We start from the raw sequence: 25,171 nt of genomic DNA, 5'->3' as shown, positions 1-25,171 counted from the left end.
TGTATTTTGGAGTTAAATGTGGCATTCTGAGTGATTGAAGATTTCATGCGAATCTTATCGTGGGTACTGAGGCAGCCAAGATTCTAACTTTTCCACATATAAATAGACCTGTTAAACTGCAGTTTCTACCATGTCAGCTGGGCATGATGATTTGGAACTTTTCTTATTGGTTGTGGTTGTTGATTTTTAAATTCTTACATTAGGAATGATGGGGATGAATGCATAACTACATACATGTCAGGCTAGGGACTTAAGGTGAGAGAAGAGCTCTTTCAAGAGACCCATGTCCTAAAATTTATAGATAATTTCATTTATATTTTGAATAAGTAATACATTCACATTTTTCAAAATTGAAAAGGCTCAAAGCAATAAAGTAGCTTCCTCCCATTCCTGACTACAAGTTGCCCAACCATTCAGTTCTCCTCCCTAGAAGCAACCACCATATAACATCTTAAAAAGATGAGATGACCTTTTAGATTATGCATCAGGTTAGAAAATAATAGTATAATAATAGTAGGAGGTGCTTAGTAAGTTAGTGATTACTGTATACCAAGCATCATGCTGAATATTTGTATATAATTTAATACGTTGTCTTCTGTGTTCACACCTCTGTCTCCTCCCCCGCCTTGCCTCTTGTGGGCTGATGACCTTGCTGCTTTGTTTTCTGCAAACCATCTTCTCCCTCTCTCCTGTTACGGCTGGTATCCTTCTGTTATGATCTGGATTCAGTGGTGTGTTGGAGCTGGCTCTTACTGGCTGGAAAGACCAATTGTACTCATCTCTTCCCAACTCTGTGTTCAGTGACATCATGTTAGTAATTTGGAATCAGTTGTGGTAGGGATATTCATACCCTGGAAACTAGCGAATGCTACATGCCAGGGCTGTTTTCCCCAGAGAGCTGGTTGTTATACATGTATGTATCAGCACCCCACGTCTGGATCCTCTCCCCTCTTACCTTTTAGTTGGTTCACTAAATAACAAAGTTAACTGAAATATGGAATTTAAAAAATTATATACATATCTTAAATATATTATTTTGAAAAAAGCATTTGCAACCCTTTGACAAACTTAAAACTTTTGATTATGAAAATGTTCAAAAATACAGAGAAGTTAAAAACTGGTATAATGAATATTCATATACCTATCTCCTAGATTTGATAGTTCTTAATGTTTTTTTTAACCATTTCAAAGTAAATTGCCGACATCATGACAGTTGACCCTGAAATGTTCAGCATTACTTCTCCTACATCATCCTCATTCCATTATCACTAAGAAATTTATTGTTCCCCAGAATCATTTACTACCCAGTCTATATTCGGATTTTCTAATTGTTATTTTCCCCAAATGTCATTTACAATTGTTTTTTTTCTAACATGGATTCAGTCAAGGTTTGTGCATTGCATTTGGTTGTTATGTCTCTTTTAAGCTAGAATAATCCCCCCCCTCAGTTTTTTCATGACGTTGAGTGTTTTCTACTCTTTATGTTTCAAACGTATATACAGAAGTAGTAAAAATAGGCAATTAACCCCAATATATTCATTGGTTCAGTAATTATCAACATTTTGCCATATTTGCTTCACTTATCTTTTTTCTTTGCTTTTCTTCTATTTTAAAAACAAATTCAAGACATGTCATTTTACCCCTTTGAACTCTTAAAAAAAAAAAAGACATTCTTACGTAACCAAACTGGTATCATAATGAAATCAAACAGAATTAATAATTGTATTGACTTTTTAAAGAAACCAAGCTAGTTCTTTGGTAGAGTATTCTACATTTTGGGTATCTATGATTGTTTTCTCATTATTATCATTTAATTTCTCTGATCTCCTGTATTACCTGTACACTGGAAATTAGATCCAAGTTCTTAATTAAACACTTTTGGCAAGAATACTTTATAGAGGATGAACTGTACTTCACAGCACATCACATCAGGTGGCACACAGTCTGGTTGTTCACTGTTAATAATGTTGAATCACTTGATTAAGGTGGCAACTATCAATTGTCTCCACTGTAAAGATGTTTCCCCCCTTCCACAGCTTATCACAGTAATTCATGGAGTGATACTTTGGTACCACATGAAAATTATTTTCTCCATCAACCTTTCCTCTAATGTTTTAGCAGCCATTTATGTTCTTTGCCTGAATCAGTTTTCAACAGGCACTGGAAAATAGTATTGCTTTTTCTTTGAATGTGGGCTGATTTGTGTTCCCTGTAATGGTTGAAGGAGACCATCTAACATCTATATTATATCTTCTCTCAATTCTCTAAATTTGAATTTTCTTTTTAAGTGGAATAAACCATACAAAGGATTTTTGAACAAACAATACAAAGTGCAGAATCATTAAAGATTTTTTTCCTCACTTTTCGTGATTCTCTTGCCCACTCCTAATTCAGTATAAGTTTTTGAGGTGTTTTTTTGGTTTGTTTTTTAATTGGAGTATAGTTGCTTTACACTGCTGTGTCAGCTTCTGCTGTACAGCAAAGTGAGTCAGCCATATGTATACATATATCCCCTCTTTTTTGGATTTCCTTCCCATTTAGGTCACCACAGAGCACCGAGTAGAGTTCCCTGTGCTATACAGTAGGTTCTCATTTGTTATCTGTTTTATACATAGTAGCATATGTATGTCAATCCCAATCTCCCAATTCATCCCGTCCCCCCCTTTCCCCCTTGGTATCCATACGTTTGTTTTGAGGGTTTTTTTTTTTTTTTTTTAAAAGCAACTTGCTTTTACTGATTCTTTCCAGAGGATTCATTCTTTCCAGAGGATTCATCATAGTTTCCATAGAAACAGGAATTTCTTTTTATTGTCATGAGTTTCTATAATATTTAAATTGCAGCATCAAGTGCAGATGTCATAAATAGGTTTGGGAACAAAAATAACCAATTCTTAGTAAACATTCTGCTTACTCTATGCGAGTACAGTGTGCAGAGTAGTAGTTTTACTAGCCAGAAGCTTTCAGTGTGCTGCGGGCCTCAGTCGGTGTGTTTCACAGGGAGAATGAGTGTGTCAGTTAACCAGCAAGTTGCCACATGGAGGTCCCTTGAGAGAGTCTACCATGTTATCATTTTACTTGTCTTTCGCACTAGGCTCCTAGTTCCTTGACAGTGAAGACTAGTCTTATTTGTATGTGTTTGTTTTAATCCCTCACGCTTAGTACAGTGCCTAGCATGTAGTGAGTGCTCAATAAAAATATTTGTTGAATGAATCCATGCCCAGCACCAGAGGAGACCATACTGACCTCAAGTCAATTCTGATCTTAAGCATAGTAATCGTCACAGTATTTTTGCAAACGTCGGGGTTGGCATGGTGGTTGTATATAATTTATTCTTTCACTGGCTTTTCCTCTTCACGTTCCCGCAGTCTTTGAGTCTTTCTCTGCTCTGTGCCAGCTTCCTTCAATTTATGGTGTATGGCAGGCTACCTGTGTTCATTATCATTCCAGTTTCCTGATCAAGATGCAAAAATGTGTAACAGTTCTGCTGCAATGGCGCTATGCACAAAGAGAGATGAGATTTCTAGGAGAATACAAAGTAGTTCCTTAGTTCTCTATTCTAGAGCTTAACCAATCCCAGGAACTGAAGTCTTCTGTTTCTTCACAGAGGAAATATGACAAAGGCAGTGGCTGTACAAGCTTCCTTCATGGGCCGCCCTCCCCACTGCCTCATCCAGTAAGCGGGAGCAACTACTTCTAGAGGTGAGAGGGGAGGGAGGACAATCTCCATAACCCATTTGAATCCACCCAGCTGCGAAGTTTTGGTTTTGAGAAACAGAGTGAACAATTTGTGGGGTTGCTATGCTGAAGAACTTTAAAACAAGCCTGCATAGGATTGAATGCTCAGGTGATGTAAATTACCCTTTTCATAGAAGCCCATAGCCTCTATTTTAAAACAAGCAGCTTGTAGCTGAATATTCCCAGTGATCCCAAGTTCCTGTTTCTATAGATATTAAAAGTATTATACATCTTCATTTGAGATGATTATTAGCTTCCGGAACCAGGAGAAAGTTCATCAAGAATATAATCATTATCGTTTATTGCATACTTGCTATGAGCCAGGTACTGTGTTAAATTCTAAACTTTTTCATTCAATTTTCATGGAAACTTGGGATTTTTATCTCTATTTCACAGATGATTAAAGTGAGAGGCCAAGAGAGGGTAAATGACTTGTCTTTGGTTACACAGCTAGTGTGTAGCAGAACCAAAGGATCCAAACCCAGATCTGTCTAATTTTAGTTTAAGCCCTTAGTCACTGACAATATTCTCTGGGGTCCCAGCACACATATTTGAGCTCTAAAACTGACTTTTTAGATGAGGGATTAGTGACCAAGGATGACCTAGGTTTTTCTGAATGTTGTCCGGAACCAAGGTGATGTTCTTATCAGGCAGTTGTTGTACCTACTCCCAGAAAGCTTAAGACATGTTGTCATTTTGACTGAGGGGCAGATACCTCAAAAGGTGTTTGAAGAATCTTTGTGTAAGCAAATGAAGGTTGACTTCTTTTGAACAGTCATTCATTTAGTAAGCTAAGTTCATTTCTTTCTTTCTTTCTTTTTTTTTTTTTTTTTACTTGACAAACCATCATATTTCAATATTTGAGTCTCGGTTTCCAGGCTGAATTCATGTTGTGTATTTAAGAAGACAATGAAAATTCTTTGAAGATATTCTCAAGCCCAACAGGAAGGAGCACAGGGTTTGACTTGTACTTGTTTTCCAAGCTGGCTTCATCTGGGGACAAACTCTATTGTAACTTTTCTAGAATTTGGTGCCAATAGGAGCTGAAATAATAAAATCAGTAAAATTAAATTAAATAGGAAATGAGAGTCTTTTATGTACCAGGCCTTAGATTAGGTAAGAACAATTGGTCACTCTTCTGGGAAACTGTTGCTAAAAATTACAGTCAACTGGCAGTCACTGATTGGCCTCATTTACTGCATTGTGTCCCAGGAAGAAAAACAATCTCCTCTTATGACAAGAGCTTGCAGAGATAATACTGTTTTTTTCCCCTAATCTTCATTCCCCCTTCTCATTTTCTTATGATTAATTTGAACTATTTATTCAGCATTTATTGACAGTATTATATACCTGGCACCGTGCTAGCTTCTGAGGCTTTAGGTATAAAAGAGAACTCTTGCCTTCAAGAATCTCACAATATAGTATAGGAGAGAGAATATTATCATACAGGATAATAAATCCTTCTGAGCTAATGAAGGCTCTATGGAAGCGCCAAGACAGGACATCAAACCCAATTGGCATAGGTGAGGTTAGGAAGACTTCAAGGATGAGTTGATAGTTGAATTACGTCCTTGAAGGAGAATCAGAGTAAAGGAGCCAAGGGTAGGAAGGTGTTCTTGGCAGAGGGAACCGTAAAATAGCACAGGAGAGTGGCAGAAAGTGTTCTCTGTCACTGAATGACCAACGATGTAGGAGATGAGGCTAGAGAAAGAGCTAGGGATCATGTCATGATAGCTTTGTAGGCCATACTGAAGCGTTTAAACTATCCCCAATGCAATGGGAAGCCATCAAAGAATTTTCAGCAGTAGGATAACATGTTCAGATTTGCTTTTAAGAAAGATTACTATGGCATCAGGGAGGTGGCTTTGGGAGATTACATTAAAGTTAGAAAGAGAAGTTAGAAGGTTATTGCAGTTCAGAAGAGAAATATATGTATTTTTTTGTATAAATTTATTTATATTTTTTATTTTTGGCTGTGTTGGGTCTTCGTTGCTGCGCGTGGGCTTTCTCTAGTTGCGGTCAGCAGGGGCTGCTCTTTATTGTGGTGCACGGGCTTCTCATTGCGGAGCACGGGCTCTAGGCGCAAGGGCTTCAGTAGTTGTGGCACATGGGCTCTAGTTGTGGTTCGCGGGCTCTAGAGCTCAGGCTCAGTAGTTGTGGCTCACGGGCTTAGTTGCTCCACGGCATGTGGGATCTTTCCGGACCAGGGCTCGAACCCGTGTCCCCTGCATTGGCAGGCTGATTCTCGACCACTGCGCTACCAGGGAAGTCCCAGAAGAGAAACACTGAGGGCCTGTAACTAAGGTGAGCTGGTGTTGGGGATGTCTCAGAATATGGGAGCGATCCAATAGATATTTAGGAGGTGGTCTTAAATTTACAACTCAACAGCTTAACACAGTGTATAACCAGTTTGCCATAGCAGGGTGAAACTAGAGAAAAAGGAGGAATCTAAGATGACTCCCACAGTTTCACACTTGATATACTCTAGTACCATTAGTCAGAAAGAGGAATAGAAGTGAAGGAACAAGTTTGGTAAAGAAGATGATAGATTTAGTTTGGGGCGTGTTGAACTTGAGATGCTCATAGGACAAGTGAAGAGGATCAAGTAGGCAATTGGAATATTTTTATCTCTGAAGTTTAGGAGAGAAGATTAGACTGGGGATGGTGGTAGTATATAGGTTTGATCCTTTTCAGTCTTTGTGTTCTGTCTACTTTTGTTACAGTTACTTGATTAGTACATAGTGAAAAGCAGATTTACCATAAAGCTAATTAACCTTAAACTTAAATGCTTCTCACGTGCATGGGCCCTAGCAGATGTGTTTATTTACATGGTCATGTGTTTTTGTAAAATTTGCAAAATCCAGATATTTTAGCTACAGTTGATCAAAATTTCTCTCTTGGCATTTTTAATTACCCTCTTTCACTCTTTTTGTCTCTAATGTTGGAATGGTCCCAGGTGTTTTTTGAATCCAGCTGTGGGGAAGTTGAGCTGGGGATACATTTAGTTTGGATTTGCAGTCACTTCAATGTATAGTTATTGCTAGCCATCCCAGTGTAGGAATGACCTCGAGAAATACTCCTGCACGGTGCCAGCTCACCTGGTATTGTGACGCAAAGGTACAAAACCAGCATTGTATCGAGATACCAGTGCCAGAGGTGTTAAGACACATTGGTATCATGGAAACAGAAGAGGATGAAACGTACAAAGCCAGAAACTGGTCAGTAGAAAAACTTCCTATGGCGTCTTAGCCTGAACATTGGCCTGATACAAAGCCTTGCGTGCTGGGACATTTATTTGGAATAGGATCCCAGGGAGCAGGAGTTCAGGACAAGGGAAGTGAAATGGGAAGGAAGGAAAGAAAATTCAAGGATGTGATAGTGTGTTAACTTCGGCTATAGGCAACAGGTGTTCTTTCCTACCTAGGACTTCTATTTTTGAAAATATTTATTTATTTATTTGGCTGCGCCGGGTCTTAGTTGTCGCACTCGGGATCTTTTAGTTGTGGCACACGGGATCTTTTCGTTGTGGCACACGGGATCTTTTAGTTGTGGCACGCGGGATCTTTAGTTGCGGCACACGGGATCTTTACTTGTGGCGTGTGGGATCTGGTTCCCTGACCAGGGATCAAACCCTGGCCCCCTGCATTGGGAGTATGGAGTCTTAGCCACTGGACCACCAGGGACGTCCCCTACCTAGGACTTTTAAAGGAGCCTTGTGAGATGCTCTCAGAACGGTGCTTGAGTACAGAGGGGGACGTATTTTCCCATGGGTATTATTTCCTTCTCCGTTGAGGAGAAGTCCCAAGGCAGAAGTGAGAGATGCAATGAGCTGGGCCGTGAGCTGTATATGAGATGCTGTCTGTTTGCACTGGTCACACGGGCATGAAGCCAATCCGAGCCTGTGTGGAACTGGTTGCTGTGGCAGTGGAAGGGGTGAAAGGGGGTAAGCAATGGGACCGAGAGAATTTTGAAGTGGCGCTTAGGAGGCATCTAATGTTGACAGAGGATTCTGTTCTCATTCATTCCTAGTCAAACATTCTCTCCTGTTAGAATTATGTACAATAATGTAGTGCATGTGGTTATAAATCTCCATTCTTTTTTACTTTTTGATGACAGTCACACAAAATAGACTTTATCAGAATTATTGTTTGTAGGACACAAACTTTTGATGGTTACAAATTTCAGTCAACATGCTACTGTTAACCGTTTCCCCTGTAGGACGTTTGGTCCTGTCCAAAACGTCCTGAGCATATTTGGTCCATGACAAATGGTTTTGGACAAGACTGAATATCAAGGGTATCTTATGGACATTTTGGATAGGATCAAATGTCTGCTAACCAACTATTGCTTGCCAGAATTTTCCTATACATATACAATTTATACAAATAGGATCATACTATGTAAAATATTCCAGTTTTTTTTTCCTTAATCTGTCTTGGGTAACTTTTCATAACAATTTAGGTAGAGCTACTTTGATCCTGTTTAATGGCTGCATAGTATTCCATTGTATGGATTTATGAGAATTTATTTAACCAGGCTTCTCTATTGATGGATGCTTTTCCTTATAGAAATACAAAAACGTGGGACTTCCCTGGTGGTCCAGTGGTTAAGACTCTGTGCTCCCAATGCAGGGGGCCTGGGTTTGATCCCTGGTCAGGGAACTAGATCCCATATGCTGCAACTAAGAGTTAGCATGCTGCAACTAAAGATCCCTCATGCCGCAAGTAAAGATTCCACATGCCACAATGAAGATTGAAGATCACGCGTGCTGCAACTAAGACCAGGCACAGCCAAATTAATTAATTAATTAATTAAAAAAAAGAAATACAAAAACTTCTTTCTTTTGTCTCTGACACATTTTTAAGAGATACTGGGAGGAAAGATAGATAATGGGAGTGGTGAGAAGGAATTGTGAAGGAATTTTAAACAGAAAATGTTTGGGTTTTAAAGTCATCTGATGTATCATTTTTTCTCTTCTGTGGTGACGATGAAGTGCTTGAGGTTTCTAGGGACAGGAAAAAGAAGAGTAAAATGCTAGGACTTCTATTATCTCAGGTCAGCAAGAAAAATACTCATTATTTTTGCTCCCTTTATATTTTTTCAAGTTTATTATTTGCTCAAAATTTGCAGATGGGATTAATGCACTGGATGAGAATTTGAACTAGATGACTTTTCATTTTTCCCTGCAACTCCAGGACTCGGTGATATTTTGATCATTTTGATAGCCCTTTCCCCTCATATCATGTGATTATTAACTATATGATAATGCATAATTATTAACTTATATTAACTGTATAATTATAATAGCAATTCCATTTCCTTATTACAACTCGAGGTCATCAGGAAGGACTTCTGAGAAGAGGAGACTTTAGTAAGAAAAGGGGATAAAGTTTTCCTTAATAAAACCAGCCTTCAGTTTTCCCTTTAAGCAGGTTTTAAAAGAAGTGATGACCGCACCTCTCTCCTTAAAATGCCTGCTCCTAAAGCAAATGTTGTAAGGGGTGGTTTCGTCTGTAGTGTTATTTGGCACATCATCTGGACTTAGGTAATTTTTATTCACTGTATCACAAGAGAACCATGTTTTTATGTCTGCTTTGTCTAATTACCGATCTTGCCTCCTTGTGTTGTAGAAATCATCCAAGAAATTAGTTCAGTTGATATTAAGAGTTTTGGACTGCAAAACAAAGTTCTAAATGTTACTGATGCAAAGACTAAGACCCAAGGAAGGAACAGAAGAGCAAATCATAAAATTAAAACACTGATAGTTGGCCTTACCTTAGCAGTGGAAGTATGTTTCCCTTTTTTGAATCTCCTATTACTGGGTTTGTTGGGCAGTTACTAATATTTTGGGCTGTTACCTCACTAAGATGGTCAGTCCTCATTTATCATCCTTACAAAAGCTACAAGTCTAAAGGAAAGACAGAAATAGACTCATTGGTTCTAAAATAAGCCCCTCAGTTTTATAGAAGGACTACTTATCTCTTGGGAAAAATGGGAAGGTTCCCATCATCTCAGCCTGAAAGCCATCCTTTGTCTTAGCCACGTTTTCCGTTGCTGATCATTTACTAGGAAAACATTCCAGTGAGTGTACAGTGAGTGGTACAGACCACGAAAAAAGATGAAGTGGAGATGCCCGGCATGCCTCACTATTTATAAGAAAATATTTCCCCAAAAGATGGGAAAATCCAAGTCTTTAAATACTCTGGGAGAGGAGAATAATGGAAAAAACTCTTCAGTTTCTATTCTGTTGGTTCATAAGATTTTTCTCACAAATCATTTGGACAGGCCATTAAGCAAGTCACATAGTGACTGGAATCTTCTATTAATTACCTCACTTTGGGTTTCTGGCTAACGTATCTGGCAGCAAGACTGAAGAACAAGCAAAAGAGAATGAACAGCTGGTGGTGGTGTGGGAATGCGAGGCCATCTATTATTTGTGGCCTGGAATCCTAAGTTAGGTGGGAGGACCACAGGGCTGTCTTTAATAGGATAGTCCACGTAGATGGTTTGAAGTAAATGATTCGGCTGCTTGTCTTTAAATACAATCGCAGTTTAGTCTAGGTTAATTTTTTGTTCTGAAAATTTAGTTTACTTACTATTTCTACCAGGAAGTTCATTCAGCAGGTCTCTCTGGCATTTAGTGCATATATTAGTACATAATATTAGTTTGTCTTCCTAGACAATCAGTCACTCATTGTCTTGGGTTTGGGAAATATTACTTAGTCTAATCCTAGTCTAATCCTGGTTTTTCTTTTTGGCCACGCCATGTGGCTTGAGGGATCTTAGTTCCCCAACCAGAGATTGAACCTGCGCTCTCGGCAGTGAAAGTGTAGAGTCCTAACCACTGGACTGCCAGGGAATTCCCTAATCCTAGTTTTCCTTTGGTATCTGCCTTCTAAATCCCTTTGTGCTGTGGATCCTGAGTAGGTCAGTCATGGTTCAACAAGCAGAGCCAGTAGAAGACAGATACCACATTCATTAAGGAATTTTCTTAAAAGGGGCAAGCTTATGTAATTGCAGAGGCTGTCTAAGAGAAAGTACAGAGTTGGTAGGGCAGGCCATGAGGGAGGGAAGATCATGAGCAGGTGGAAACCCCGCGGGTGTGGTCTGCAGCAGCTTTCGACAGGTGGAAGTTCTTCTCTCTCTCTGAAAGCCTTCACCCTGCTTTTAAGGCCTTCAGCAGATTGAGTCCGTCCCACCCAGGATAGCTACCCTTAAAGTCGACCCATTAGGGACTTGAACTACATCTGCAAAATCCCATCCCAGCAGCACCTAGATTCATGTTTAATTGAATTACTGAGGGCTGTTACCTATCCAAGTTGACACATCAAAAATCCATCACAATCAGAGAAGCCAGAGGAGCTGCCTGGAAAATACTGCCACAGAGGTGCTTGTGCAGACATTTATTAAATCAGGGCTGGTGTCTCTGCTGCTTTTTATAAGCAGTCCCATCTGAGCATCCACAGTTGTAGAACTGCCTGCTGTGTGCCTCAACCAGGGGAGCCTGGTTAGTTAATCTTGTGAGGACTGAAGCCCACTCTTGAGTTTTCAGAAGTTGCATGTAAAACAGGTTTTTGTTGACTGAAAAATGTTTTCCTACGGATCACCATTTTGTGAGTTTTTAAATATTTGTTTACACTTAAAAGCTAAAGCTTAAGAGCCACTGTCAGTGGAAAACTAAGCACTTACTTTACCAGAGAAACTATTAACATGGTTTGTTCTGGGGGGTGGAAAGGGAAGGGAGCGTGGCTGTAAAAGGGCAACGGGAGGGGTCCTTGTGGTGATGGAAATGTTCTGTACGTTACTGTATCAATGTCAGTATACTGGTTAAGGTGTGCTGTCACACAATTTGGTTTTGCAAGATGCTCCCAAAAGTATGTTGGATCTTGGGTGAAAACACATGAGACCTTTCTGTTATTTCTTACAACGGCATAAGAATGCACAGTTATTTCAAAATAAAATTCTATTAAAAATGATCCATTTTATAAGGCAGTCCTTTTATAATATGATTAATCTTTTTCTAATCTGTCTTTTAAAAATAGTCATGTTTTCTTAAGGAGGTAGACATGTATATGTCTTAGCCCTATGCTCGAATAAACTACATACTCAATATATATTTGAGTGGATGAAAGTATGCCTGATGGGAAAATTGTAGGTGACAGATGATTTTTTACAAAACATTTTTATATTAAACACAACACACAAGCTTAAATTCTTAGATGAAATATTGGGCATACTGTAAAAAGATGGAGTCTTCACTCTGTAATAATGATGACCGAGAAAAGATGTGATTTATTACCTCAAAAAAGAAGGCCAGACGTAACCTAAAACATAAGTCGAGAGGAAACCTCTAGAAATGTGCAGGAGGTAGTTAGCTGTAGGGCAAATACTATTTTAGCCTGGAAAGTTGTATAGATTGAAAGTAAAACTACTTTCGAAGGATTTAGATAAGTGTGTGGATTCGCTCATTTAGTGAATATTTGCATGCCTCTGAGGTGCCAGGCAGCTATCTGTAGTTTTCATGTATTTCAGGAACTTTTCCAGATGTAAATGCTGATGTCCTTGAAGGCAGCCACACCTTCCCCAAATCTCCATGGATACAGCTGTCAAAATCTGAGAACCACGTGGATTGGATTTTCTCAGTGTATGTTTCTAATCTTACTGCATCAGAGATATTTATGGAGAAGTGAAATTCAACCAGTCAAAAATAATAGTAACATTCTAAAGATATCTACAAACATAATTCTTTTAAACATTGATTGTCTTAAAAGATATGTTCAACTTAATGTTTTTCTCTTTCAGGTATTTCTTTTTTTTTTTATTTTAATATTTATTTATTTATTTGGCTGCGCCAGGTCTTAGTTGCGGCACGCGGGATCTTCGTTGCTTCGTGCAGGATCTTTTTTTTTTTTTTTAGTTGCGGCATTCGGAATCTGGTTCCCTGACCAGGGATCGAACCCGGGCCCCCTGCATTGGGAGCACGGCGTCTTAGCCACTGGACCACCAAGGAAGTCCCTCAGGTATTTCTATTTTAGGGATACAGAATAAGAAACTACAGTTAAGAATGGGCAGGTGGGACCAAACTTAGTTTAAATGTTAAGAAACAGGTATTTATAGCAAATAGAAGGAAGCCTGGGACAATCAGAGAGGTAACCTCCAGGGAGCAGCATTGAGGCTGGGCCCTGGTAAACTCAACCTAGGTGCTCTGACTCCTGGGGGCTCCCTGCGCTGTGCCCAGGTCTCTGCAGTCAACCCTCAGGGAAGGCATAGGCTTTGCTTCTGTTTTTTTTAAGTCCCTTAGAGGCTGAGCACCTCCATGAATGATTGCCCTTCTTTCTTTCAGAGCTTGGTCAACGAATTTCCCTGAAAGCTGTTATAATCTAAATTAGTAGATAAATTCAGGGTTCTACCCAGGAAATGGCCCTATTAAGAAATACTGTCTGCATCAAAAAACTCCTACCCTCACCCCCCAAAATTAGATTATTTTTTTAGGAAACCATGATTCCATATTCCACCCTAGTAAACCTCCTGGCAGACATGACCTAACTGGGAGTGTCGATGGCTGAGGAACCCCGCATACCTGAAGCGGAGAAGCTGTCCTGCTAGGGAGATCTTGGTCAGCCACTTAGCTGGTGGCCACTGGAATTTTTAGAAGTAGTAAAACTTCTGATAAAAGAGGGCTTTTGTCTCCTGGAATAGCAACAGTTATCATCACTTAAAACCAGTGTATTTCTATATACAGCAAGTGCTTCTATAGATATACTCCTGGATTATTTATACAGGACTGTTTTAAGATCTGTGTCACATTTTTCTGGTGTATTTTATGGTGGGAAAATTCAGTTGGAAAAAATGCACTTAGCTGTGGCTGGGATGGTGAGGTAAAATAAGTACTTAAAAAACATGAAGGTTGTGGGTTCTTTTTTTTTAGCTTTAAACAGGACAGAAATAGCAAGGTGATAGCTCCCTGAATGAAATCGTGTTGCTTCTCCTTAAGCAAACTTTACCATTGTACTCATGTCATAATACTACATCTATCACCGTATGAGTCAGTAGAAGATCTGCAAGGCATGTGTAAGAATTCATCCAGGTATTCATTACAAAAATCAGTGAGAAAATAGCTGCTTTTGTGTACTATAGCTTGTTATTCAGGGTTTCTTTTTCTTTTGATTTTGCACCTGTTGAACTGAGAGGGCGATGGATAGGGTAAGGACCTATCTACTGTTAAGAGTAATGTGGGTGTAGAGACCCAGGCACTCCCCGGGCCCAGGTGTAGCTGAGGCGGGTCTGTGTTAGGGCTGTGTGTGCAGGAGTCGGGCTCCCGTGATGGCTGATTGCTTCCCCTGAGGGAGAGGTTCCTTCTTACCTCTTCTGTGGGGATGAGGAAAACCATGGAGGTTATGATTGGACAGAATCAAGTCATTTGATTGGCCGGGACAATGAGAGCATAAGAGGAGTATGATGGAGACCAAAGGACGGAAAGATGGGGCGGTTGGGGACCAGGTTCTTGACGGCCTTTGAACCCGACTCGAAGACGTTTTCCTTTAAATTCAGCTGTTGATGGGAAACGAGCACTTTTTGAGTAATAGGATGATATGATTGTGTTGCGGTTTAGTAAGTATTACCTTTGTGTATGTAGGAGTGTTAGGTTATTATGCTAGGCTTGGCAGGGCCTGCGGATGAAGAGTAAGGCAAAGATGAATAACACAGAGGTCCCTGTGGTCAAGGAGTTTATGATCTAAGCAGGGAAACAACTAACCTTGTGATAAACGAGGTACGAGTACACGGGCAGCATTGTCAGCAGAGGAGGAGCCACGAGAACCAAATGGTTACTTCCGTTTCAGAGATTTGAAGGCTGCCGTCCTGCCTCATCCCTGCCCAGGTTTCTCATCTAGCTCAATGTCTCTGGCCTTCATTTCCTCCTCATGTGCCACTGCTTATACATCTTACGAGATCTTGGTAGTTTTCGCCTCAGTTTGCCTCTTACAAAATGCAAGACCCAGACCTGAACACACTACTCCACATATGGCTAAATGTAGTAGGAGCGTTGCTTCCCCTGTTCTGAGGTTGTACTGCCACTGAGTCATCATGAGATAATATGCTGCTGGACCACCAGGTCATCTATTTTATGGGGACCTGCTATTAACAGAGAAGGGGTTGCCGACAGGTCCTACCTGGGAGGCCACAGGCAGGCCTGTGTTCCCCTCGGAACCTGCTTACGTCTGCTTATCCGACTTAGCTGCTTCTCCTGTCGCGCCCTGGCGCCTTCCTGCCCCTGCCTCCCATACCCCTGAAGTCCCCTCTAGTCCCTCCTGGGTGGTAGTTCTGTAACTACTCCTTGAACTATGCATTTTCTTTCCTTTTTTTTTTTTTTTTTTTTTGATGTGGACCAATTTTTTTAAAAGTCTTCATTGAATTTGTTACAATTTTGCTTCTGTTTTATGTTTTGGTTTTTTGGCCGAGGGGCATGTGGGATCTTAGCTCCCCGACCAGGGATCAAACCCGCACCCCCTGCATTGGAAGCGTGGAGTCTTAACCGCTGGACCACCAGGGAGGTCCCTGAACCGTGCATTTTATACACGTTATTGCATGTAGGTATCCATCCATTCATTCACTCTTCATTAAAAAGGGAAAAAAGAAAAGGGGTGGGGAGAAATGGAGAGAAGAGGCAAAGGTGATTTAGAGTTTTAAGCCTGGGAGATTGGAGATCTAATGGCATCATTTCCAGAAGTGGGTATTCAAAAGAGGGAGGTGTTATTTGGGGGAGGAAAACCAGATTCTGTCTAAAGACACAGGCCTTTTTCTCTCCAGTGAAGGCTCCCTGGCAGAAGCAGGCCAGTGTGTGTCCCTGTTAGAAGTAGGAAGGGCTGTTGTGGAAATCACAGTGGATGGCACTGAGATGATAATCTTTGGATTCTTCATCTATGACCTTTCTTATCTTGATCATCTTTTGTCACCAAAGTCATCTTTCACAACCTTTTGACTACATATGATACTTTTGACTCTTTTCTGCTTCTTGAAGTAGTTTTTAAAAAGTTTGGCTTCCAAAGCACTGTTCTCTCTATTCTCTGCTCACTCCACCAGCCCCTCCTTCTCAATCTCGTTTTTGGCTGTATCTCCACTTCCTGCCCTATGAGACATTGGCCTGCCCCAGGCTCAGTGCTGGGATCTTTTCTCTGTCCACACCCTGTCTCTCGGTGATCTCCTCCAGTGTCTGGCTTCACTAGCCTCTCTTCTCTGGGGGTTCTCGCTCTTCATCTGTAACTCACATCTCTGGCTCTCTCTCTCTCGAATTCTGGACTTAGGTATGTAACTGCCTGTTTGACATTTCCACTAGGATGTCTAGTATGCATCTTGAACTTAACCTGTCTAAAACTGAACTGATTTTTTCCTTCCAGACATGTACCTTCCACAGTCCTCCTTGGCAACTCTATCCTTTCCACGGCTCAGGCCCCAAAGCCTTAGAGTCAGCCTTGGCTTGTCTCCTTCTTTCCCGCCTACATTCAGTCCATCAACAAAACCTGTTGGCTCTTTCTAAAATATATACCTGGAATCTGAGTACTTCTCATCCCCTCCACTGTTAGCATCTGGTTCCGGTCACTATCTCCTCTCACTGGGATCGCTGAAATAACTTCTTGATTGGGTTTCCTTTTTCCCAGCTCTGCCTTCCCCGCTGCATCTTTCTCCCACCAGCTGCCAAGCCTTTTCTCACCACAGCAGCCAGTGATCCTTTCAAAACAATACAGATCAAGTCACTCTTCAACTCGGAACCCTCCAGGGACTTCCCATCTCCGAGTAAAAGCTAAAGTCTTTGTGATGGTGACATGATCTGCCCACCACCCCTGCTGCCCTCCCCCCACCCCCAATCTTTGATTCTTCCTCTCCTACTCACTCTGTTCCAGCCACACCGGCGTCCTTGCTTTTCCTCAAGCACGCCAGGCCTCCCCTCTTCAGGGCTCCATTGTTCCCTCCACCTGAAACATCTTCCCCAGCCCCTTACTTACTTCATTTGGCTCTTTAACGACCTTCAGCGTTGCTCAAATGTCCCCTTTCCCTGGCCAGCCTAAATTAAATAATTCGGCCCCTGCTTTTTTGTTCTCCACAACACATTTTATACAATCTGACATGCTTTCATACTGTCTCTTTCCCTTAGTGTCTGTCTCCCCTGCTAGAATGTTCCTTGAAAGCCAGAGCTTTGTTTTGTTCCCTGAGGTATGAGCCTGGCACATAGTAGGCATTCAGTAAATATTTACTGAGTGAATGAATGGATTTGTGTGACTATAGTTCATTGATACATACATAGCATTGTATTTTCTGGATTATAAATTATGTTCATAAACATTAGCTCATTGATCAGTTTGTTCACTTTTTGTAAATCAGACTAAATCTAACTCTAATGCTATTTAAAGTGTATTGACTTCCTTGATGACTAATATGCAAACTGGTTTCCTTGGGAGATCTTAAGTATGGCCATTCAAATCTATCCTCCATCCCGTTTTGTTTTAGTGATAGGGGCTCTGAATTCTGATTTACAGAACATTTCTTTCTTTTATCGCTAGTTCCATAGAACAGCGGTCCCCAACCTTTTTGGCACCAGGGACCGGTTTTGCGGAAGACAGTTTTTCCACGGAAGGGTGTGGGGGATGGAGGGATGGGGGGGATGGTTCAGTCGGTAACGCGAGCGATGGGGAGCAGCAGATGAAGTTTTGTTCGCTCGCCACTCACCTCCTGCCACTCACCTCCTGCCACTCACCTCCTGCCATGCAGCCCGGTACCTGTCCTCGGCCCGGGGGTTGGGGACCCGTGTCATAGAACTCACTCTTAGGAACTTTATTAATTCTTACTTATTGAGTTATTATAATTCTTACGTTAGATAAACTGGGAAATGTTTAAAAACAAAGGCATATCAAACGCTTCATTTGCCCTACCCTTGTTTAAGTGAGGGGCCACGACACTGCACAACCTCAGGGGAACCATTAGGCCTTGCATTCTGTGCCCCTACAGTGGTGTGACACAGCAGCCATGGCAGATATAAGACGTTTGGCTTTAGTTTCTCATGGCTGAATCTTCTGTTTGTTTTCCTCCTGCTGTTCGAGTGGCATTTAAGACTCTGTCTGCCTTGCGCTTGCATTGTTAGGTCTCTTGGACTACTGCCTGTCACTTGTTATTAGTGCAGCTGTGTCAGGTTGTTCCTAATTCCATTCTACTTCATCTACCCTCTTGGCTTTCTTCCTTAGCTATTTCAGTTACTCTGTCTACTGTTCCATTTCACTTGATTGACATCAAACTTGTATGATAGCAAACGAGTCCATATTTTCATCAGGCAGTTAAGGTACCCTTTGTCAGCCTAATTGCTATCTAGTTAATTATTTCTATCAAAATACAAATGGTATCTGTCATTCAGAATTCGAGCCTAGCGTCGTGGTAAGGTTAAAAAATGCGAGTGTGGCAACCTGCTACCATTCTGGGCTGATTCTCCAGAGAGAATAGGCAATACTTTGATTTAGGGAGCAGTGAAAGCAGGCAGAGGCAGAAATTCGATCCCAGTTTTACTGTGTGTAGATGATTTTACTTAGCATACCTCACAATGAAGACATGTTCTTGTAATTTCATCTGTGCAAGTGCCCTGTTTTGAGCATGTAGCAGTTAAAATCTAGGTGATTATTTCATAATAACTTGCTTATGATACTGAATTTGAATAGAAATATATTGATAGAGCCCTGTACTCTGAAGAGAGGCCTGCATAGATTCTCTTAGGTCTGACTTAGTGATCCCTTAGTGATCTAGGACCAGACTACGTGAAGAGAGGCTATGGGTATAAAGTTCAGGGCAGTTGGAAATGACATGAATACTGCAAGACCTCTTATAGCTAGCAAAAAAGGGCTGTCTCCAAGCCCTAATGTCTGCTTTATTCTGTATATAGTTAATCAAGTTTATTTAATCCATGTATATTTAAAAGTTTTAGTGCTACTTAATGCCTATAATTGCATGTTGTGCTGATTGCTGTGTTTTCATTCTTTGGAGGTTAAGAATCCATCAGTTTATAATCTTTTCTAGTTTTTGGTTTATAAATGCCTTTTATTAGTTTCCCCAAAATTGCTTTGCTGCTTTCAATCCTGGCTTAATGCCTCCAACACTCAGGTTCAGAAGGATGCTATTTGAGCTCAGTTTTTAAAATTTCTGTATTGACAGGTTTACATTTTCTTTTTGATTGCTCCATTGATGAGGCCAAAGACTGAACTCCCTGCAGCGAATGGTTAAGTGGGGGAAGAGGTACCTTGTATTGTTGTCCTCCAAAAGCATGATTAGAGAAGAGGGGTATCATTTTTTTTTTGTACTGCTTAGTGGGAAGAAGGTTCAAAAAAACAAGACTTCTCACCAGGAATTCCAAAGCTAAAAATATGTGGCTCTGGGGCAGATGAAGAAGTTTCAATACTGGAGGTGGGGGTGTGAAAGGGAACAAGTGAGCTTGGAAGAAAACTTAATAATTTTCAATCTCAGAAGCCTACCTTACATGAATTTCTCCGAGAGTAAGGCCCTTTCCAGTCAGATCTGTTGGTGCTGCTGAGCTGGTATTTCAAGTATGTCCATCTGCATTTAAACGAATTGCTCCAAGACAATCTGATTATGCGGTAGTTACTTTGGTGAGAATAGCGCCTCAGTGGAATGGAAACTTCATTTTGAGTCTAATATTAGACCTTGCTTTGGAAAATTCCTTTTAAATGATCACAAGCTGGGAATAGCAAAAGAATTTAACTTTCGACAGACAGCATTCACCAAGAATTTTTAACTGCTTATGTTTGGGTCCTTGGGAAAGCAGATGTGAGAAACTGACCGGACCAAATTGACTAGACTAGAATTGACTTGACCTGATGTGGTGTTTATATCTATTGCTGATAAGTTTTCCTCCTAGTCTCATTTGCTCAAAATATTTTCATTCTTTGAGCGTGAGCATGCTAAGGATGCAAATTGTTAGGAGGCCTAATTGTCTAACAATCTAAACTTCTAGGCCTCCAGACATTGTTGCCTATAAAGGGGTCTGAGGCAGAGCGGAAAAGGGCGGACAAGCTGACAGAACCAAAGCCAGTTTCTGAGTAAGTGCTGGGAACTTGATCAGACCTGGCCTTCAGGATATTTTTAGTTTGTCTGGCTGATTGTGTCTGAGCAAACTCACCCAGTTTGAAGTTTTAAGTAAACTTTATTTAAAGGACACCCCCTCACCACCCCCCCCGCAAAAAAACCCCAAAAACCTCACCCTGACATTTACAAAAATAATATATGTGTTAACTGATCATGAAATTTCCAGATATCATGTCTCCTTGGCTTAACCTAAGGATAAGTTTCAGATGCCTTGCATGCCTTGGGTTGGGAAAACCAATATTGGTGTTTGAGATAAATTTAAAATTTTAAAAGATCTTTCTGAAATTGAAATGCATCTTTTAACCACAGTGTACATTTAGTGTAGTAGGGTTTTTTTTCTCTTCCTAAGCTGGCAATAAGTTGATGGTGCCTTAGAATTGAGGAAGAATATTAATAAATTAATAGGAGCTACCATTTATTGATCACCCAGTGGATCCCAGGCACTGTCTTTGCTAGGTACCAACATTATCTCTGACACTCACAATAATCCTGGGTGGCAGCGACTATCATGAATGAGCCTGGGTTTAGAGGAGACTGAGGCTCAGAAAAGTTAGGTAGTTTGCTCATGATCACACAGCTGGTGACGGCTAAAGTGGCAATGCTGGAGTTCTCATCCAGGACTGGTCAGCTTCACAGCATGTGTTCTTCCTTGTAGCTTATATCTTTTTGATGTTTACTATATTTGAAATTAAACCTGAGAAATTTTCAACATTTACTTATTCGTTTTTAAGGGACAATCATAAATCCATTACATGTTAACATAAACAACATTTTTATTAAAAATAACTTTTTTCCAAAACATAGTGTCATTGTTTACCTTTATGTGTATCTCTTTATTATCTAGCTAAATGGAGGGCAGCTGGATTCTCTTCTGCATTCAGTCTGTGCTGTATACTGTTTTAATTGAAGTATGTGAAGAAAATCTGGCCTCACACAGATACGTATTTGGAAAAGGGAGGGGTATTTTAATAGGCTTTTTGAATAATTGTGTATGTTCTTCTTTGATAATATACCAAAACTCCCCAAGTGATAGTTTCTTAAAGGTTAGTTGCAATGTAGAATCTGAAACTATGCCAGTGGACTTTTGGTGCACTGTTACATTAAAATCTTTTGGTCTGGAATCTTCCTTACAGAAGAATTCTGAATAATGTATGTAGCTACCCTCTGACTCCAGGAAGTAGAGCTTAATTCCTACCACTCACCCCTCCCTGGGGGTGGGCTAGACCTAGTGACTTGCTTGCAAAAAGTAGAATGAGGGAAAGGGAAAAATTAGTAACTTTGCAGTGGAGAAGAAACCTAGGAAACTCTACCTTAACCAAGTGGTGAAAGTGAACATCACCTGTGATGTCATGTGGCTGCCATGTGAGCCCTGATGTGATGTAACTAGAAAACTCATAATCCCAGTCTAATCGTGAGAAAGACATATCCAGATAAGAGGTCATTCTGCAGAGTACCTGACCAGTGCTACTTGATTGTCAAGCTCATGAAAAACAAGGGAGGACTGGGAATCTGTCACAGAACAGAGGAACCTGGGAAGACATGACAGCTAAATGCAATATGGTACTCTGGATTGGATACTTGAACAGAAAGAGAACATTAATGGAAAAACTGGTGAAATCCAAATAAAATCTGGAATTTACTGAATACCATATCAATGTCAGTTTCTAGTTTTGATGACTATATCATGGTAAAGTAAGATGTTATCAGTGGGGGAGAAATTGAGTAAAGGGTATACAGGGACTCTACTGTCTTTGCAACTTTTCTGTAAATCTAAAATTACTGCAAAATAAAAAGTTTTTAAAAATCCACTGTTATGTATTGCATTCTGAATAAATCATTTACCCATGCGTGATTTGGTAACACCATGGCTGTGGTCATTTGGAAAATACTTGTTCACAGAGTTATGCAGATCTTTGAAATGTTGACACATTTTATTGTTCAGTGCTTTCAAAATCTCATTTGTTAATAGCACCACCTGTCTCATCAGAAAAGTCTTTACTGAGAAGCTCTCAAGCTCATGGCAGTGGATACAAGTTTCCCAAAATTCTAATTTTCCCTTGAAAGCTCAGATGTTATCTTTGGCAGCAAACACTGCTGTTGTTTTTCCTTAATGTAAGAGGCTCATCTTGTTCATTTTCAAGAAAATGTCTGCCAAATATCCAAGTCTAAATAACCATAGTTTGTTTGGTAGTCATTCTTTCAACTAAAAAAGATGTTCAGTGAAAAAAAGTGGCTGATCCAACTTGCAACTCAAACAATTTGCGTTGAGTCATTTTCCTCAAAACAATTTGAGTCCTTTCCTCAAAACAACTATCGTACTTGAGAATGCAACAGAAGTGTTTTACTGTACTTCGCAATTTGTCACATACAATATTGAAAGACAGGTCCCGGGAATCAAGATTTAATGAAGCTAATAACTTTTACTGCTTCATCAAGGATATTCTTTTTTTTGTGTGTCCTGAAAAGAATTATTTTATTTTTAAATTTTTATTGAAATGTAGTTGATTTACAATGTTGTGTTAAAGGTGTATAGCAAAGTGATTCAGTTACATATATATGTGTATATATATATATATATACACACACATATATATATATATATATACTTTTTAAAATTCTCTTCCATTATAGGTTATTACAAGATATCGAGTATAGTTCCCTGTGCTATACAGTAGGTCCTTGTTGGCTATCTATTTTATATATAGTAGTGTGTATATTTTAATCCCAAACTCCTAATTTAAGGGATACTCTTAAGAGGAACTAATTTTTCCCCCTCTCACTGTGTGTGTGTGTGTGTGTGGTGGAGAAGACAGTGACCACTAGCATAGTGACCACTACTACCGCTGCCTTGATTTGTGCTCAGGCACTTTACACCATTGGTGCAAATATCAACACAGTGGAAAATTCCAGGAACATTTTAGTGTTCTAAGTGAAAATAGTTTGACCTTTCTGACTCTCCTAAAAGGGTCTTGGGAACCCCTAGGGGTCCACAGACCACACGTCGAGAACTGCTCTCCTAAAGTAAAGTAGCAATTGCTAAAAGGTCACAAAGGAAGAGCTGACATAACCGAAGACCAAATCCATTAGGAAGCAAGTGGTAACATGGTGGTACCATGTGTGTAGACGATGATGCTCTTCTGGATTAACTGGTCTTACTTTTTATGGCCCATGAAGCTTTTCCATTTGTTTGTGGTATTTCCAAATCATTTTTAAATGCTGAAATATAGACTTTGATAATCTGGTATCTGTGTTTGCTGCTATTTTTACCATAATCATTTATAAGACTTCATTCAGGAAATTCAGAAAATTACCTCTGAAAATTACCTCTTTGTTTTCTTTTCTTTAAAGGTAAATCTCACCTGGCTATTGTGCAGCGAGTAAACAATGAGGGAGAGGGGGATCCATTTTATGAAGTTCTGGGAATTGTCACATTAGAGGATGTGATTGAAGAAATCATCAAATCTGAGATTCTAGATGAAACAGATTTATACAGTGAGTACCATCGCCTGAGTGTAATTTTCCAAAACCTTTGCTTTTATTTGTCATGTTGTTTGTGAGTCATCTGACATCTCTCCAGCTGTTGTCTGCCTGTTTCTAATTATGCACTGTGTGTGTAGGCTGGGTACCACCTACCAGTATATTCCAGTCCCTTCATTAGAGAGGAAGAAGAGGCAGGTCCTGTAGTGTCAACTGGCCATGTTTTTTTTGAAAAGCCAACTGCTTCTAACTATTGATCTGGGCATTGCTTGCCCTGAACAGAAAACTCCATTCCTGGTTTTCACATTTATTTTACATCTGGAGGAAGACTTGTTCTTTACTAAATTTTCATTTTACACAATTAGGCAAATTGTTTTAAGATAAATTTCTGTCTCTACCTATGGTCATAATTCATATACTTAAAAAGTGAGGGGGGTTTGTTAAATTGATGGATAACAACTGTTGAAATTTCTCTGTTCCAGGACCCATGGGCCAGGGTAGAGGTGAGGTTTGCAGGCATAGTTTTGCTGGGGGAGTGGTGGTGCAGCGGGGTATATAGAGAAAGCAGGATGGGTTAGGGTACACAATAAAAAATGTGTTTTTCTCATTCTGTGCTTCTCTGCCTTTTGAGAGGTGGTCTTGGATAGGGGCAGGGCAAGGGAAGTATCCACACCTGTTTGCCCAGGAGTAGGCTTGATTCTGGGCTGAGTGTTGAACATGAATCTTGTCTCATTAAAGTCCACAACTGTTGGACTGTGGAGCTTAAACCCTCTTCCTCAGCTTTACTCTTAGCAAAGTAAGACTCTTTCAAGAGTTTCTTAATGCCAAAGATGGCCCAAGGCCTGAGATGTTAGGGGCTCTCAAAGGTGGTATAGAGAAAGAGAATCTGGGCTCTTTTTGTCCTGTTTGGCTTTTAAAGCATGACTTGGAGGGGAAAATGGACTGTTCAAATGGCCTGGAGCACCCAGGACAAAGCCAGCCTTGCTCAAAGCGGAATGATTTTTTTTTTCAGTCCTGTTAGAAGGGAATGTCCCTCATTTTAAAATTTAAAAAGTCTTCCAGGCACCCTTAAAAAAACACATTTTATGTTTATGTTAAAATACATTTTATGTTTATACATTTATGTTTATGTTTTCCATGTACCCACTTAAAAAAATACATTTTATGTTTAGCTCTTGACATGCTTCTGAAAATGTATCTTATTTTTTCCTCACATCTGTATAGTGTTCTTTAAAAAACACCAGTTCCTATGTGTTTTATCCTTTTGACTCTTGGAGAATAATCAGAGATTTCATAATAGAGAATATTGTTAATTCTGCGTTTACATTCTTTTCATCCTTCCTCACAGTGACTATTTAATACCAAGTGTGTCTCTGCATATTTATGTGTTTCCCCAGGGGTAATCCTCATTGTAAGAAAGATAATCTAGACATTTATGAGCTTTTAGGTTTACACTACAGTTCACTTCTTTTAAACCTTGATGAGACTGATTTCATACATGGCTTCCTGAGATGAGATGCTGAACTTGTGGTTGAGGTGTATTCTTGATTCAGATCAGGGATGATGACTACCTTTGTCATTAGAAAATTATTTAGGATGCTTGCATTGATTTATGCTGCCTGATTCTAAAGAGAATTTGAGACAGGAAAATTATAGGTTGTGTTCACCGTCACCCCAGGACAAGCCTAGTTAGTAATCACTCTGTTTTGCCCTAGGCATGAAATGGTAATGTAAAGACTCATGATTCTTGGGGGAAAAAAAGGAAGCAATTAGGATCTTGTCTCTAACCTAGTTTTTTCTTGATCATTACTTTGTCCAGAAA

The 25,171-nt window shown here is 40.0% G+C and overlaps 1 protein-coding gene across 4 annotated transcripts in view; it reads left to right on the top strand.

Moving 5' to 3' along the window:
* CNNM2 (cyclin and CBS domain divalent metal cation transport mediator 2) overlaps positions 1-25,171 on the top strand; it is a 146,332-nt gene that overhangs the window by 98,932 nt on the left and 22,229 nt on the right. For all 4 annotated transcript variants that reach the window (XR_009702000.1, XM_061199034.1, XM_061199018.1 and 1 more), the window contains exon 2: positions 23,221-23,364. Coding sequence is in view for 3 of the 4 variants with exons in the window: in XM_061199034.1 (XP_061055017.1) it covers positions 23,221-23,364 (144 nt within the window). In the remaining variant the exon portion in view is untranslated. The remainder of the gene's footprint in view (positions 1-23,220; positions 23,365-25,171) is intronic.

Source organism: Eubalaena glacialis, chromosome 1 (assembly GCF_028564815.1).
Source record: "Eubalaena glacialis isolate mEubGla1 chromosome 1, mEubGla1.1.hap2.+ XY, whole genome shotgun sequence".
NCBI classification, from domain to species: Eukaryota; Metazoa; Chordata; class Mammalia; order Artiodactyla; family Balaenidae; genus Eubalaena; species Eubalaena glacialis.
This window is presented reverse-complemented; position numbering and strand designations above follow the sequence as displayed.